This window comes from Mandrillus leucophaeus, unplaced genomic scaffold (assembly GCF_000951045.1).
Source record: "Mandrillus leucophaeus isolate KB7577 unplaced genomic scaffold, Mleu.le_1.0 Scaffold649, whole genome shotgun sequence".
Classification (NCBI taxonomy): domain Eukaryota; kingdom Metazoa; phylum Chordata; class Mammalia; order Primates; family Cercopithecidae; genus Mandrillus; species Mandrillus leucophaeus.
The window spans coordinates 282958-298186 of record NW_012107019.1 but is presented as its reverse complement, the minus strand read 5'-3'; the positions used below and the strand labels follow the sequence as shown (position 1 = coordinate 298186).

General features: G+C 38.9%; 1 protein-coding gene across 1 annotated transcript in view; it reads left to right on the top strand.

Moving 5' to 3' along the window:
- The window catches only part of HOOK3 (hook microtubule-tethering protein 3), a 128552-nt gene that overhangs the window by 29127 nt on the left and 84196 nt on the right, over nt 1-15229 (top strand). Inside the window, exons 3-4 of the mRNA XM_012001057.1 lie at nt 3269-3341; nt 7811-7861. Of these exons, the coding sequence (XP_011856447.1) occupies nt 3269-3341; nt 7811-7861 (124 nt within the window). The remainder of the gene's footprint in view (nt 1-3268; nt 3342-7810; nt 7862-15229) is intronic.

Sequence of the window (15229 nt, the reverse complement as noted above, 5' to 3'; positions counted from 1 at the left end):
ACTTTGGGAGGCCAAGGCAGGAGACTCACTTGAGGCCAGGAGTTTGAGACCAGCATGAGCAACATAGTGAGACTCCATCTCTCCAAAAAAAAAAAAAAAAAGAAAAGAAAGAAAAAAATTTTATCCAGGCATGGTAGTATGTCTTACCACTAGCTACTCTGGAGGCTGAGGTGGGAAGATGACTTGAGCTCAGGAATACGAATACAAGGTTATAGTGAACTGTGATCATGCCACTTCACTCCAGCCTGGGCAACAGAGTGGGAACCTATCTCTTAAAAAAAAATTAAAAACTTTGTTTGCAAAATATGCCATCAAGAAAGTAGAAAGACATGGCCGGTCACAGTGGCTCAAGCCTCTAATCCCAGCACTTTGGGAGGCTGAGGTGGGCAGATCACTTGAGGTCAGGTGAGGTCAGGAGTTCAAGACCAGCCTGGCTAACATGATGAAACCCTGTCTCTACTAAAAAAATACAAAAATTAGCTGGGCATGGTGGTGCATGCCATGTAACTCCAGGTACTTGGGAGGCTGAGGCAGGAGAATTGGTTGCAGTGAGCTGAGATTGTGTCACTGCACTCCAACCTGGGCAACACAGTGAGACTCTGTCTCCCAAAAAAAAAAAAGAAAAGAAAGTGGAAAAACAGCCTACAAAATGGGAGAAAATATTCACATGTCATATGTCTGTTGGCTGGTATCCTGAATATTAAACAAAAAACCAAAACTCTTACAATTCAATAAAAAAGGCAACAGTTTTTCAATGTGCAAATAATTGAGTAGGCTTTTTGTCCAGAGAGGATATGCAATGGCCAACAAGTACATGTAAAGATGCTCAGCATCGTTAGCCATTAGGAAATTGCAGATCAAAACCACCGTGAGACACCACTTCACATCCACTAGGAGGGCTATAACTAAAAAGACAGACAATAATGAGTGTTGGCAAGGCTGTAGAGAACATACATTGCTGGTGAGGATGCAAAATATAGCTGCTTTGAAAGAGTTTGGCCTTGCCTCACATTTTAAACATGGGACCCATCAGTTTCACTGCTAGGCATATACCCAAATGAAACAAATGTCCACACAGAAACTAGTACAGCAGTGTTCAAGGCATCATTATTCATAATGGCCCCAAAGTGGAAATAACCCAAGTTACATCAGCAAATAAATGAATAAACAAAATGTGATATATCTATAAATGGAATATTAATTAGCCACAAAAAGGAATGAAGTACTGATACATGCTGTAATATGGATAAACCTTAGAAAACGTGCTGATTGAAAGAAGCCAGACACAAAAGACCACATAGTGTATGATTTTATTTATATGAAATGTCCAGGATAGACAAATTCATAGAGACAGAAAGTAGATTATTGATTTTCAGGGGCTGGAGAGAAGGGGAAACGGGAGTGATGGCTAATGGAGATAGGGTTTCTTTTTGGAAAGATGGAAGTGCTCTAAGACTAGATTGTGGTGATAGGTGTACCACTCTGGCTATACTAAAATGCATTGTCTACTGTAAATGGGTAAATTGTGTCATGTGGGTTATTTCTCAATAAAGCTGTTTTTAAAAGTAAATAGATAATGAAGTTAATATGTTATCCAATGATATGAGACAGGCTTCAAAAATAATCATAACAGATTTCTGTAGAGGTAACTAGTTGTAACTTTAAAAAAACATGCTTATTACCTAAAATAAATACAGTTTTCTTTTTTCATAATAGGTAAAAATTCTGAATATCATGTTGCTTCATTTTAAGCTAATTTGAATAAAATTTAATACTGATTGTGTATTTATCAGTATGGGTTACAGTAAAAGTCGAAACATGTTTTTTTCTTTACCTATCAGTCTCATTGTCTTTCTGTTTTTTTGAGGTGAATAGAGACAGTTGTAGTGTTATGGAAAGATTTTTGGACTTAGCAATTGCTCAAGCAGGACAAACTTAGTTGTTCTGTCTGTGGTCTTAGATAAATAATTTAATTTTTAGAGGATCAATTTCAAAACCTGTAAAATGAGGCTCATGCTGAGTTTGAAAAGTTTTGTCCTCCCTCCCTCCCTTCCTGCCTTCCTTCCTTCCTAGTGTTTATTAGAAATATGGGAAATTTTCCCATAGAAAATTTTCCTGGGAAAATATAAAGGATATTCAGATTCTATCCTCGTTTCGATGTGTTTGTCCATACTGGTGTTTTATCTTAAATTTTTTAAGTCTTTTGCAAACAACAGTGGTGTTCAGATGTGTCCAAAGCCTAGTACTACATCTGAGAAAATAGATTCTCAGTTTATATTATTTGAATAAATCGGAATTTAGTGATGTTATTGGTGACCTTTGAAGTATTAGGTGATGGATTTCATTGAAATATTAACTGAAAAACTTATTTTAACTTTCTTTATATATTTATCAGTTTAAAGACTGCGTCATTGGCCAGGGGCAATGGCTTACGCCTGTAATCCCAGCACTTTGATCTTGAGGTCAGGAGTTCAAGATCAGCCTGGCCAACATGGTAAAACCCCGTCTCTACTAAAAATACAAAAATTAGCCAGGCATGGTGGTGTGGGCCTATAATCCTAGCTACTTGGGAGACTGAGGCAAGAGAATCGCTTAAACCTGGGAGGTAGAGGTTGCAGTGAGCCGAGATCGCACCATTGCACTCCAGCCTGCTTGGGTGACAGAGCGAGACTCTGTCTCAAAACAACAACAACAAAAAAACAACCAAAAAATGTGTCATTAATTATGTGTTAACAGTCAAGTTGACTTTTAAGAGAATCTGCAATTATGGTAGATTCTTGACTGTTTTTTGTTATTGTTGTTGTTGTTTTTGTTGGTTTTCTTTTGGAGACCGGGTCTCACTCTGTCGCCCAGGCTGGAGTGCAGTGGTGTAATCTTGGCTCACTGCAACCTCTGCCTCCTGGGTTCAAGGGGTTCTCCCACCTCAGCCTCCTCAGTAGCTGGGATTACAGGTGTGTCCCACCACACCAGGCTAATTTTTGTATTTCTAGTAAAGACAAGGTTTCACCGTGTTGGCCAGGTGTTGTCTTGAACTCCTGACCTCAAGTGATCCGCCCACCTCCACCTCCCAAAGTGCTGGGATTACAGGGTGATCCACCACACCTGGCCAACTTGACTGTTACTAACATGTAAAGTTATTTAGTGGCTGATATGTGTCAAATACATTTTTATGTTGCAATTAAGTGATGATATGCAATAAGATTCAATTTTCTTTGTTTAGCTTGATAGCTACATGATCTTAATATGTAAGCTTTTTCTTATTTTGCAGAGATCCTGCATATTTTGATGAAAATTGGCTAAACAGAATCAAAACTGAAGTAGGAGATAATTGGAGGCTAAAGGTATTTTATTTTTCCATCTGTTAAATCTTTAAATATTTGTATGTGTATAATATCTGTTGATTTTTTTGGTCTAATGTATCCGGTGAGCTTTAGAAACTTAGGTAGCCTGCAATGAAATAATGTAGAATTGAAGATTGAACTCACCTGGAGTTGTGCACCTATGCATAACATAATATGAGTTAGTAACGCATAGCGACCAAGGGCATGGAGCCAGTGTGCCTGTGTCCACATCATAGCTCTGCCATTTACTGTCTATGGGGAAGTGTTGTGACCTTCCTTTGCCTTGGTTTCCCCATTTGTAAAATGAGGATTAATATAGCTTCTGCCTCACAGAAATGAGTTATTATGCCAAGTTCTTAGAACAGTACATATGGTAGTTATAATAAGATAATATTGTTCATTATTAACTGTATCCTAAACACTCAGAGAATGAAACATTTCCATTTCCTTCCTAGTAACCTTTAAGTATTTTACAAGCTTCTTTAGCCAAAACTTACAATAAGAAAAAAAGTTTACATTGCAACCAATTTCCCACCTAAATGTGTGCATATATATAGCTGAACAGGTTTTTGCCCTTATGTTAGGCAGTGATGTTTGCATTTTATTTTTTAAAATGTTTGTTGTAATCCACTAAATTATTTTTTTAACTTTATATTTTGGTTTTTGTTTTTGAAATGGAGTCTTCTCTGTCCCCCAGGCAGGAGGGCAGTGGTGCAATCTCGGCTCACTGCAACCTTTGCCTCCCTGGTTCAAGTGATTCTCCTGCCTCGGCCTCCCAAGCAGCTGGGATTACAGGCATCCGCCACCACACCCAGCTAATTTTTGCGTTTTTGTAGAGATGGGGTTTAATCCTGTTGACCAGGCTGGTATCAAACTCCTGATCTCAGGTGATCCGCCCGCCTTGGCCTCCCAAAGTGCTGGAATTACAAGCATCAGCCACCACACCTGGCCTATATTTTGAAATAATTATAGATTCACAAGGAGTTGCAAAAAACGTGTACTAAGAGGTTATGTGTACCTTTTACCCAGTTTCTGCAGTGGTAACATCTTGCATAACTATAATACAGTATCAAAACTAGGGAACTGACATTGGTACAGTCCATATTTTATTCAGATTTCACCAAGGTTACTTGCAGTCTGTTAGTGCGTGCAGTTCTGTGTAGCTCTGTCTCATATGTAGCTTCTTATAACTACCACCACAGTGAAGACCCAGAACTATTCCGTCACCACACAGCTTCCTGTGCTGCTTCTATAACCACATCCACACCACCCCTAATCCCATGCAACCCGTAATTTGTTCTCCGTCTTTGTGATTTTCTTAACATTAAATTGATTGTTATGACCCAATAGTTTTCCTGTCTTAACAGTGGAGAAACCTGCAACCATTTCTTCTTGATACAGACTGGTGAAGACTCAGACATACAAATGATTTAAGCATGCAAGGCGCCTGAACTTAAGACATGTTCAGCTTGAGTTATCTTTATATTTTCCCCAAGAAACATGTTTGATAACACCAATATTTATTTATTGCTTAAGTATTGGGTTTGCCAAAATCTAGTTCCTTCTTTTTACTAAGCTAGTAAATGAAAACTGTTTAATGGCACTGGGATTTTTTGTTTGTTTTTTTAGTTTTTTTTTTTTTTTTTTGAGGCAGAGTCTCACCTTGTCACCCAGGCTGTAGTGCAGTGGTGCAATCTTGGCTCATTGCAACCTCCGCCTCTCGAGTTCAAAAGATTCTCTTGCCTCAGTCTCCTGAGTAGCTGGGACTACAGGCGCACGCCATGATACCCGGCTAATTTTTGTATTTTCTAGTAGAGACAGGGTTTTGCCATGTTGGCTAGGCTGGTCTTGAACTCCTAAGCTCAGGTGATCTGCCTGCCTTGGCCTCCCAGAGTGCTGGGATTACAGGTGTGAGTCTCTGCGCCCGACCGGCCCTGTTTTAATTTCTAAACAATCTTTCAAGGGCAGGCAGTTTATTTATTTTTATTTACTTTTTTTGAGACAAGATCTCACTCTGTCACCCAGGATGGAGTATAGTGGCACAGTCTCAGCTCACTGCAACCTCCACCGCCTGAGCTCAACCACAGGTGCATGCCAACACACCAGGCTAACGTTTTAAATTTTTGTGGGGATGAGGTCTTGCTATATTGCTCAGTCCGGTCTCGAACTCCTAGGCTCAGGCCATCCTCCTGCTTCAACCTGGCAGGCCAGGCGCGGTGGCTAACACCTGTAATCCCAGCACTTTGGGAGGTCAAGGCAGGTGGATCACTTGCGGTCTGGAGTTCAAGACCAGCCTGGCCAAGATGGTGAATCCCCGTTGCTAGTAAAAATATAAAAATTAGGCCAGGCACGGTGGCTCACACCTGTAATCCCAGCATTTTGGGAGGGCGAGATGGGCAGATCACAGGTCAGGAGATGGAGACCATCCTGGCCAACATGGTGAAACCCCATTTGTACTAAAAATACAAAATTAACTGGGCATGGTATTGCGCACCTATAGTCGCACCTACTCAGGAGGCTGAAGCAGGAGAATCACTTGAACCTTGGAGGCAGAGGTTGCAGTGAGCCGAGATGGCGCCACTGTACTCCGGCCTGGTGACAGAGCAAGACTCGGTCTCAAAAAAAAAAAAAAAAATTAGGTTTTTTGGCGGGTGCCTGTAATTCCAGCTACCCTGGAGGCTGAGGCATGAGAATTGCTTGAACCCAGGAGGCGGAGGTTGCAGTGAACCAAGATTGCGCCATTGCACTCCAGCCTGGGTGACAGAGCAAGACTCAGTCTCAAAAAAAAAAAATTTTTTTTTAATGTTACAGCATGTTTAAAACAATTTATGATGTTTAAAATAATGCTACTAATCATTTTGTGTCTGCTTACTGGCTTGATCAGGAGTTGTATATCTCCTCCCAGCAGGCACACAGATAGATATACATACCCACATATGCTGTCCCCAGTGTCATGAGTAGGGCAATGGTAGTGTATGGAGACGGGTAGAAAAGTTTATCATAGTCTTAACACTCAGGACTGAACTTCTTATTCTCTATACTTTATTTTATGCTATACTTCAATTTTATGATGCCATTGATTAAAGACAAGATATATGACCGGGCACGGTGGCTCACGCCTGTAATCCCAACACTTTGGGTGGCCAAGGTGGGTGAATCACCTGAGGTCAGAAGTTCGAGACCAGCCTGGCCAACATGGTGAAACCCCATCTCTACTAAAAATACAAAAATTAGCCAGGTGTGGTGGCAGGTGCCTGTAATCCCAGCTACTCAGAAGGCTGAGGCACAAGAATTGCTTGAATCTGGGAGGCAGAGGTTGCAGTGAGCCGAGATCGCGCCATTGCACTCTAGCCTGCCTGGGCAACAGAGGGAGACTCTGTGTCAAAAAATAAATAAATAAAGATAAGATATAGCTTTTTGTGATGTGATTTAAAAAACTACCATTTTAAATGAATGGCAGTTGATTTTCAAGGCATTTTAATTTCAAACATTAAAAATATGGGAAAATGAACATCCTAGAATGAAAGAGATAAAGCATATTATGCGTTTTCCATATCTACAAATTTTTATAGACATTTAAGCATGTTAATTTTATGAGACCTGTAAAAATAAATAAGCAAGTTTTCAATTTATTTTCTTCCTTTCAAATAAATATGCCTTTAATTAAGTACTGGATCACGTTGCTGTGATTCACGTTCTTATTTGAAAGCCTCAGTCCCTACAAGCTTGTTTTCTAGGATGTCTCAACTACAGACACCAGCCAGGGAAAGCTAGATCAATAAAATAAAATCAATAGAGCTATATCACATACCCATTTAACCTAACACAAAACTGTATGAGTTGGGTCAAACAAAAAGAAAAAATTATAGTTTACAATAAATAGGGCAGGTGATTCTGCCCATTCTTCACCTAACATGGCTCATAAACATTTAGTTTGATAATCAACTGAAGAAACAGTAGTTTGTTTGTTTTTTCTGGTAGGGGAAGAATTTAAAGACATTATACTTTATGGGTTATTTTAAAGAGATTTTACTATAATTTTTGCTTAATACTCTCTTTAGAAGTTAATTTCTATGTAGGTGCAGTTTGACTTTTCTGGGGAGAATAGCTCTGAACTCAAGTCTTCATTAAGGATGGCATATTTTTACTTTACCCACAGAAAACCTAAATAATTTAATCTGATTGTTAAGTCTCATTCAGTTACCCTCCAGTTGTTGTCAGTGTGGTCATAACATTGAAAATTCTACATAATTGGAAACATAATTTGTTTTATAAATCTCTTGGATTATATAAAGCCATAATAGTACTTTTTGATGATGATGATAATAATTCAAATATGCCTTTGAATTTTATTTTTTAATATTTACTTTATGATTAACTGCAGTGATTGGTTGGCTCAGAAATTTTTTGTGTTAAATTATGTTTTCATCTGTCATGCCTTTTACCCAGTTTTCTCTCTCTTTAAACAGATAAGCAATTTAAAGAAAATTTTAAAAGGAATCTTGGATTATAATCATGAGGTAAAGACTTTTTTCTCATTCTGCTTAGAAGTATTACTATAGGATAGTTTAATTTATAATAGTTTCAAGTTAAGGAAAAATTGCTTTCAAAATTAATCATCAGTTTGTCCTTCATTTCATAGTTTCTATAATAGGATGATGGTTCAACCAACCATCTGTGAGTCAGTTAATAGATGGATGATCCTTTTCACTGTATTATGGGTAGTTTGTAAATGATTACTAATTAATGTCAAATTTTACTTTATGTCATCTATTAATTCTGTCTTTTCTTCCTTGTGAAGATAGTTTTAGAGTTCATGCACCATTGTCTACTTTCATTTTATTCCTTGGCAAACCCCCCACGCCTAGATGAACTCTGTTTGTCCTCTGAGTCTGCATCAGAACAGTCATTGCTGGGGAAGAAATCAGGCAGTGGAAAATAACTAGTTTTACTTTTAATTTCACAATCAAAGATGCCAAATGGACACAATACCATAACCTAGTTATTTCCCTACTGTGTTTTCCCGCAAGCTTACCTGCATTTAGTACCCATGTTTATACCCGTAGCACTGATCTTCCCCGTCTCAGTAAGTGACGCTACCATTCACCATATTACTGAACCCCAGAACCTAGAAATCCTCCTACAGTCCTTCTTTCTTCTAATATCATCTGCAAGACCCATTAGTCAAACCTTCAAAATAGAGCTTTCTTCAGCTGTGTGGCCACCAACTATATGCCAAGCCATCATTCACTCTTGCTTAGGTTACTAAAGTAGTCTTGCTGGTGACCCTGATTTCACTGTTGTGTAATTTTTAAAAATTCAAAGGTGACCTCATCAGTCTCCTTAAAGTCCTCTGTGGTTTCTCCTTGCATTGAGAATCACATCCACATTCTTACCATGAACGACTTCCTAACGACTTCTCCCACACCTAAGGCACTGGAGCCACATCCTCTCCTTCTGTGCCTGGAATCTGCCAAGTCCTTTTCTTCCTTAGCCTTTGCCCCACTGCTGTTGCCATGTGCGGTGTTCTTCCCTCAGCTCCTGGCATTTCTTGCTCTTGCTTATTTGAACTTTCTGTCACCTCCTTACAGAGAATTTCCCTGAGCATATGCTGTCTCAGCCAGGGCCACATTCACCCCTCAGTCCCGTTTACTTAGTCACATCACCCTGTTTATTCCCTTTAATCCTGGCCATATCAGCAGTCTCTTTATTTGTTGGTTTATTATTTGGTTGTCTCATCCCATTATACTCTTCTCTTCTTTTTTTTTTTTTTTTGAGACGGAGTCTCGCTCTGTCGCCCAGGCTGGAGTGCAGTGGCTCACTGCAAGCTCCGCCTCCCAGGTTCATGCCATTCACCTGCCTCATCCTCCCAAGTAGCTGGGACTACAGGCGCCCACCACCACGCCAGGCTAATTTTTTTGTATTTTTAGTAGAGACAGGGTTTCACCGTGTTAGCCAGGATGGTCTCGATTCCTGACCTCATGATCCGCCCGCCTTGGCCTTCCAGAGTGCTGGGATTACAGGCATGAGCCACCGCACCCGGCCTTCTCTTCTCTTTTTTTGACAGAATCTTGCTGTGTCGCCCAGGCTAGAGTGCAATAGCGCAATCTTGGTTCACTGCAACCTCTGCTTCCTGGGTTCAAGCGATTCTCCTGCCTCAGCTTCCCAAGAAGCTGGGACTACAGGCATGCACCACCATGCCCAGCTAATTTTTGTATTTTTGGTAGAGACAGGGTTTCACCATATTGACCAGGCTGCTCTCAAACTCCTGACCTTGTGATTCACCAACCTTGGACTCCCAAAGTGCTGGGATTACAGGCATGAGCCACTGTGCCTGGCCACCCCATTATGTTCTTAGAGCCATGAAATGAGGCCGGATCCAGACCTGATGTAGTCATTGGTACATCTCAGCCCTCAGGACAGTGCTATCACACTGCAGGCACTCAGAGTTTCCTAATCACGTCAAATAAATGTTAATTTGCAACAAAAACATATTTAAGATACATGTAAGTGTGAACATAGGGTTGGTATTAGACATGTTGACAAAAAGTGTTTTTTTTTTTTCCTTCATCCAGAAGTACTTACATTTACTAGATCTTTTGGGCTTAGGAGAAGTGATCGGTTTTGTTCTGAGCATCATGCCTATTATATATAAAAAAAAGTAGTTTTATAAAAAGTATTACAATAAAAAAGAATAGAAAATGTATGGCATTGAAGATAGTGATGCTGTTTCAGGAGTGTCATCCTGAGCCAACTCTTTCGCTCAGTGGAAGCCACCCAGAGGAAGTCCGAGCCATTATCCTCGCCTCATACATAAGAAACCGAGGCACATGTGTACCTCTTTCTCTTCCCCTCTTGTAATTTTCCTTTCTTTCCTCCCCCTCACCCAGCCCCCTGACATTTTTGGGTCCTAGTCCTGCTGATGTTACCTGTAGCCCCACATAGCATCCCCTAGCCTGAGCGTGCCTGAGAGGAAGAAGAAATCCACTCTCTGAAAATCGTGTGGTGTCTTTGGAACTTATGCCCTTTTAGAAACCTAATTATATTCATTACTACATGATTAGGAGAAAGAGTTGGAGCATGAGTAAAACTAAAATTAGTATGTGTAGTTGCAGCTTGCTTAATTTGAGCCTACACTGCCATTTAGTGAGCCCGTACCTATATGATTCAGTATCAGTTTCCCCATTTATTCTCATAGCCCAAGGTTCTTTTCCTTCTTACTGCTTACTGTGATTTGAATTATATATTTATTTGTGCATTTACTAATTCATTTTGTGTGTTCTACTTCATAAACTAGATGAAGGTACTTGCCTGTAAATTTAAACGTTTCGCAGATGCATACCTCTTTGACATCATAGTTCTATTTCTAGAAATTGGTCTTCAAGATCTACATTAGGCTATCCACCTCACCATTATTTCATAGTAGGCAAAAACTGAATATAACCCAATGTCTAACAATAAGAAAATTATGAAACATTTTGTAGGACAAATGCCATTCAGCCGTGAAAATACGTATGTATAAATATTCTTTAATAAGATAAAAGTGTGAGATTGTATATGCCATATGATACCAGTTTTATGTGAATATACATAAATGTGTTTATAAAAATGTATATGCAGGTCCACAATTTCAGATCCCAATCCTTTAGACCACATTCGTTTTGGAATCCAGAGTTTTTCAGATTTTTAGAAAGGTAACATGATGCATACACCACATATTGTGTAAATACCCCAATGGGGCCTGGGGTTACACCATTATTCCATTATATTAACATTTCTGCAGCAAAATGTAAGATTATTCACTCTAGGATAAACAAGAAGAATACATTCATGGTTCTGTCATTACCTTTCACCCTCCTCCTGGGAATTCCTTTGTCTTTCTTCTGTCTTATTTTGTTTGCTGAATTCTGTGTATTTCTTTTTCTTGGTTTACTTTCATGTTTTGGTAGAGTCCATTTTCCGGTGGCATCTTCAGAAAAATACATGATAGATACTTATTTTAAGCCCCACAAATCTGAAAATAATCTTAGTTCTCTTTACACTGTGGTTGAGTTGAATATGGAATTCCAGGTTGGAAGTCATTCCTCCGTATTTTGAAATCATTGCTCCATGCCGATGCCCTCTGGCTTCCAGTGCTGCTGCTGACATCTCTCATGTGGACTCCCACTCCCTGTTGGTAACTTGTTCACTTTCTGGAACCTTTTAGGTCCTTTTTATCTCCATGTTCATGCTGCTGTGCTTTGGTATGAGAAGGAGTTTTGTTGTTGTTGTTTTCTTTTGTTTTATTGTACTTGGCACTTAGCACACCCTTAAAGTCTGAATGCCTACTAGCTTTAGTTTTAGGAAATTTTCTTATTATTATTTATTTTATCTCATTTATTTGTTTAGTTAGTTAGTTATTTTACTACTTTATTTTTCTTTACTTTCTCTATCCTCTTTCTGAACTATTTAGCTATTGAACCTCCTGGGTTAATCCTTTAATTATCTAACCCTGTCTCTCCTTTTTTCTCTCTTGTGTTTTTGCTCTACTTACTGAGATGATTATACACCTTGTTCTAGCTTGCCTGTTGAATTTTTCATTTCTGCTATCATATTTTTAATTTGCAAGAGTACTTTTTGTTTTCTGAATATAACTTTTATATTCTGTTCTTGCTTTATGAATATATAGTGTCTCTTATCTCTATGAGAATATTAATCATAGAAGATATTTTTTACTTCCATTTTTTAAAAAATTATTATACTTTAAGTTCTGAGATACATGTGCAGAATGTGCAGGTTTGTTACATAGCTATACACATGCCATGGTGGTTTGCTACACTCATCAACCCGTCATCTGTATTAGGTATTTCTCCTAATGCTATCCCTCCCCCAGCCCCCCACCCCGCAACAGCCCTCAGTGGGTTATGTTCCCTCCCTGTGTCCATGTGTTCTCACTGTTCAGTTCCCACCCATGAGTGAGAACATGCAGTGTTTGGTTTTCTGTTCTTGTGATAGTTTGCTCACAATGATGGTTTCTGAGCTTCATGTCCCTGCAAAGGACATGAACTCATCCTTTTTTATGGCTACGTAGTATTCCATGGTGTATATATGCCACATTTTCTTTATCCAGTCTATCATTGATGGGCATTTGGATTGGTTCCAAGTCTTTGCTATTGTGAATAGTGCTGCAATAAACATACATGTGCATGTGTCTTTATAGTAGATTGATTTATAATCCTTTGGATATATACCCAGTAATGGGATTGCTGGGTCAAATGGTATTTCGGATTCTAGATCCTTGAGGAATCGCCACACTGTCTTCCACAATGGTTGAACTAATGTACACTCCCACCAACAGAGTAAAAGCATTCCTATTTCTCCACATCCTCTCCAGCATCTGTTGTTTCCTTACTTTTTATGATCACCATTCTAACTGGTGTGAGATGGTATCTCATTGTGGTTTTGAGTTGCATTTCTCTAATGACCAATGATGATGAGCTGTTTTTCATATGTTTATTGGCCATGTAAATGTCTTCTTTTGCTAAGTGTCTGTTCATATCCTTCGCCCACTTTTTGATGGGGTTGTTTTTTTCTTGTAAATTTGTTTAAGTTCCTTGTATATTCTGGATATTAGCCCTTTGTCAGATGGATAGATTACAAAAATTTTCTCCCATTCTGTAGGTTGCCTTTTCACTCTGATGATAGTTTCTTTTGCTGTGCAGAAGCTCTTTAGTTCACTTAGATCCCATTTGTCAGTTTTGGCTTTTGTTGCAGTTGCTTTTGGTGTTTTAGTCATGAAGTTTTTGCCCATGCCTATGTCCGGAATGGTATTGCCTAGATTTCTTCTAGGGTTTTTATGGTTTTAGGTCTTACCTTTAAGTCTTTAATCCATCATGAGTTAATTTTTGTATAAGATGTAAGGAAGGGATCCAGTTTCAGTTTTCTGCGTATGGCTAGCCAGTTTTCCCAGCACCATTTATTAAATAGGGAATCCTTTTCCCATTGCTTGTTTTTGTCAGGTTTGTCAAAGATCAGATGGTTGTAGATGTGTGGCATTATTTCTGAGGCCTCTGTTCTCTTCCATTGGTCTGTATATCTGTTTTGGTACCAGTACCATGCTGTTTTGGTTACTGTAGCCTTGTAGTATAGTTTGAAGTCAGGTATTTTGATGCCTCCAACTTTGTTATTTTGCTTAGGATTGTCTTGGCTGTACTGGCTCATTTTTGGTTCCATATGAAATTTAAAGTAGTTTTTTCTAATTATTTGAAGAAAGTTAGTGGTAGCTGTATGGGGATACCATTGAATCTATAAAAATGCTTTGGGCAGGATGGTCATTTTCACAATATTGATTCTTCCTATTCATGAGCATGGAATGTTTGTTCATTTGTTTGTGTCCTCTCTTAATTCCTTGAGCAGTGGTTTGTAGTTCTTCTTGAAGAGGTCCTTCACATCCCTTGTTAGTTATGTATTCCTAGGTATTTTATTCTCTTAGTAGCAATTGTGAATGGGAGTTCACTCATGATTTGGCTCTCTGTCTGTTACTGGTATATAGGGATGCTTTTGATTTTTGCACATTGATTTTTGTATCCTGAGACTTTGCTGAAGTTGCTTATCAGCTTGAGATTTTGGGCTGAGACAATGGGATTTTCTAAATACACAGTCATGTCATCTGCAAACAGAGACAATTTGACTTCCTCTCTTCCTATTTGAATACCCTTTATTTCTTTCTCTTGCCTGATTGCCCTGGCCAGAACTTCCAACACTATGTTGAATAGGAGTGGTGAGAGAGGACATCCTTGTCTTGTGCCGGTTTTCTAAGGCAGTGCTTCCAGCTTTTGCCCATTCAGTATGATATTGGCTGTGGGTTTGTCATAAATAGCTGTTAATATTTTGAGATACATTCCATCAATACCTAGTTTATTGAGAGTTTTTATCATGAAGGGATGTTGAATTTTATCGAAGGCCTTTTCTGCATCTATTGAGATAATTGTACGGTTTTTGTCATTGGTTCTATTTATGTGATGTATTACATTTACTGATTTGAGTATGTTGAACCAGCCTTACATCCCAGGGATGAAGCCGACTTGATGGTGATGGATAAGCTTTTTGATGTGCTGCTGGATTCAGATGGTCAGTATTTTACTGAGGATTTTTGCATTGATGTTGATCAGGGATATTGGCCTGAAATTTTCATTTTTTGTTGTGTCTCTGTCAGGTTTTGGTATCAGGATGATGCTGGCCTCATAAAATGAGTTAGGGAGGAGTACCTCTTTTTCTGTTGTTTGGAATAGTTTCAGAAGGAATGGTACCAGCTCCTCTTTGTACCTCTGGTGAAATTTGGCTGTGAATCCGTCTGGTCCTGGGCTTTTTTTGGTTGGTAAGGTGTTAATTACTGCCTTAATTTCAGAACTTGTCATTGGTGTATTCAGGGATTTGACTTCTTTCCTGGTTTAGTCTTGGGAGGATGTATGTGTCTAGGAATTTATCCATTTCTTCTAGATTTTCTAGTTTATTTGCATACAGGTGTTTACAGTATTCTCTGATGGTAGTTTGTATTTCTGTGGGATCAGTGGTGATATCTTGTTTATCATTTTTTGTTGCGTCTATTTGATTCTTCTCTCTTTTCTTCATTAGTCTGGCTAGTGGTCTATTTTGTTAATCATTAAAAAAGCAACCAGCTCCTGGATTCATTGATTTTTTTTTTTGAAGAGTTTTTCATGTCTTGTCTCCTTCATTTCTGCTCTGATCTTAGTTATTTCTTGTCTTCTGCTAACTTTTGAATTTGTTTGCTCTTGCTTCTCTAGTTCTTTTAATTGTGATGTTAGGGTGTCGATTTTAGCTTTTTCCTGCTTTCTCCTGTGTGCTGTAAGTTTTCCTCTAAACACTGCTTTAGCTGTGTCCCAGAGATT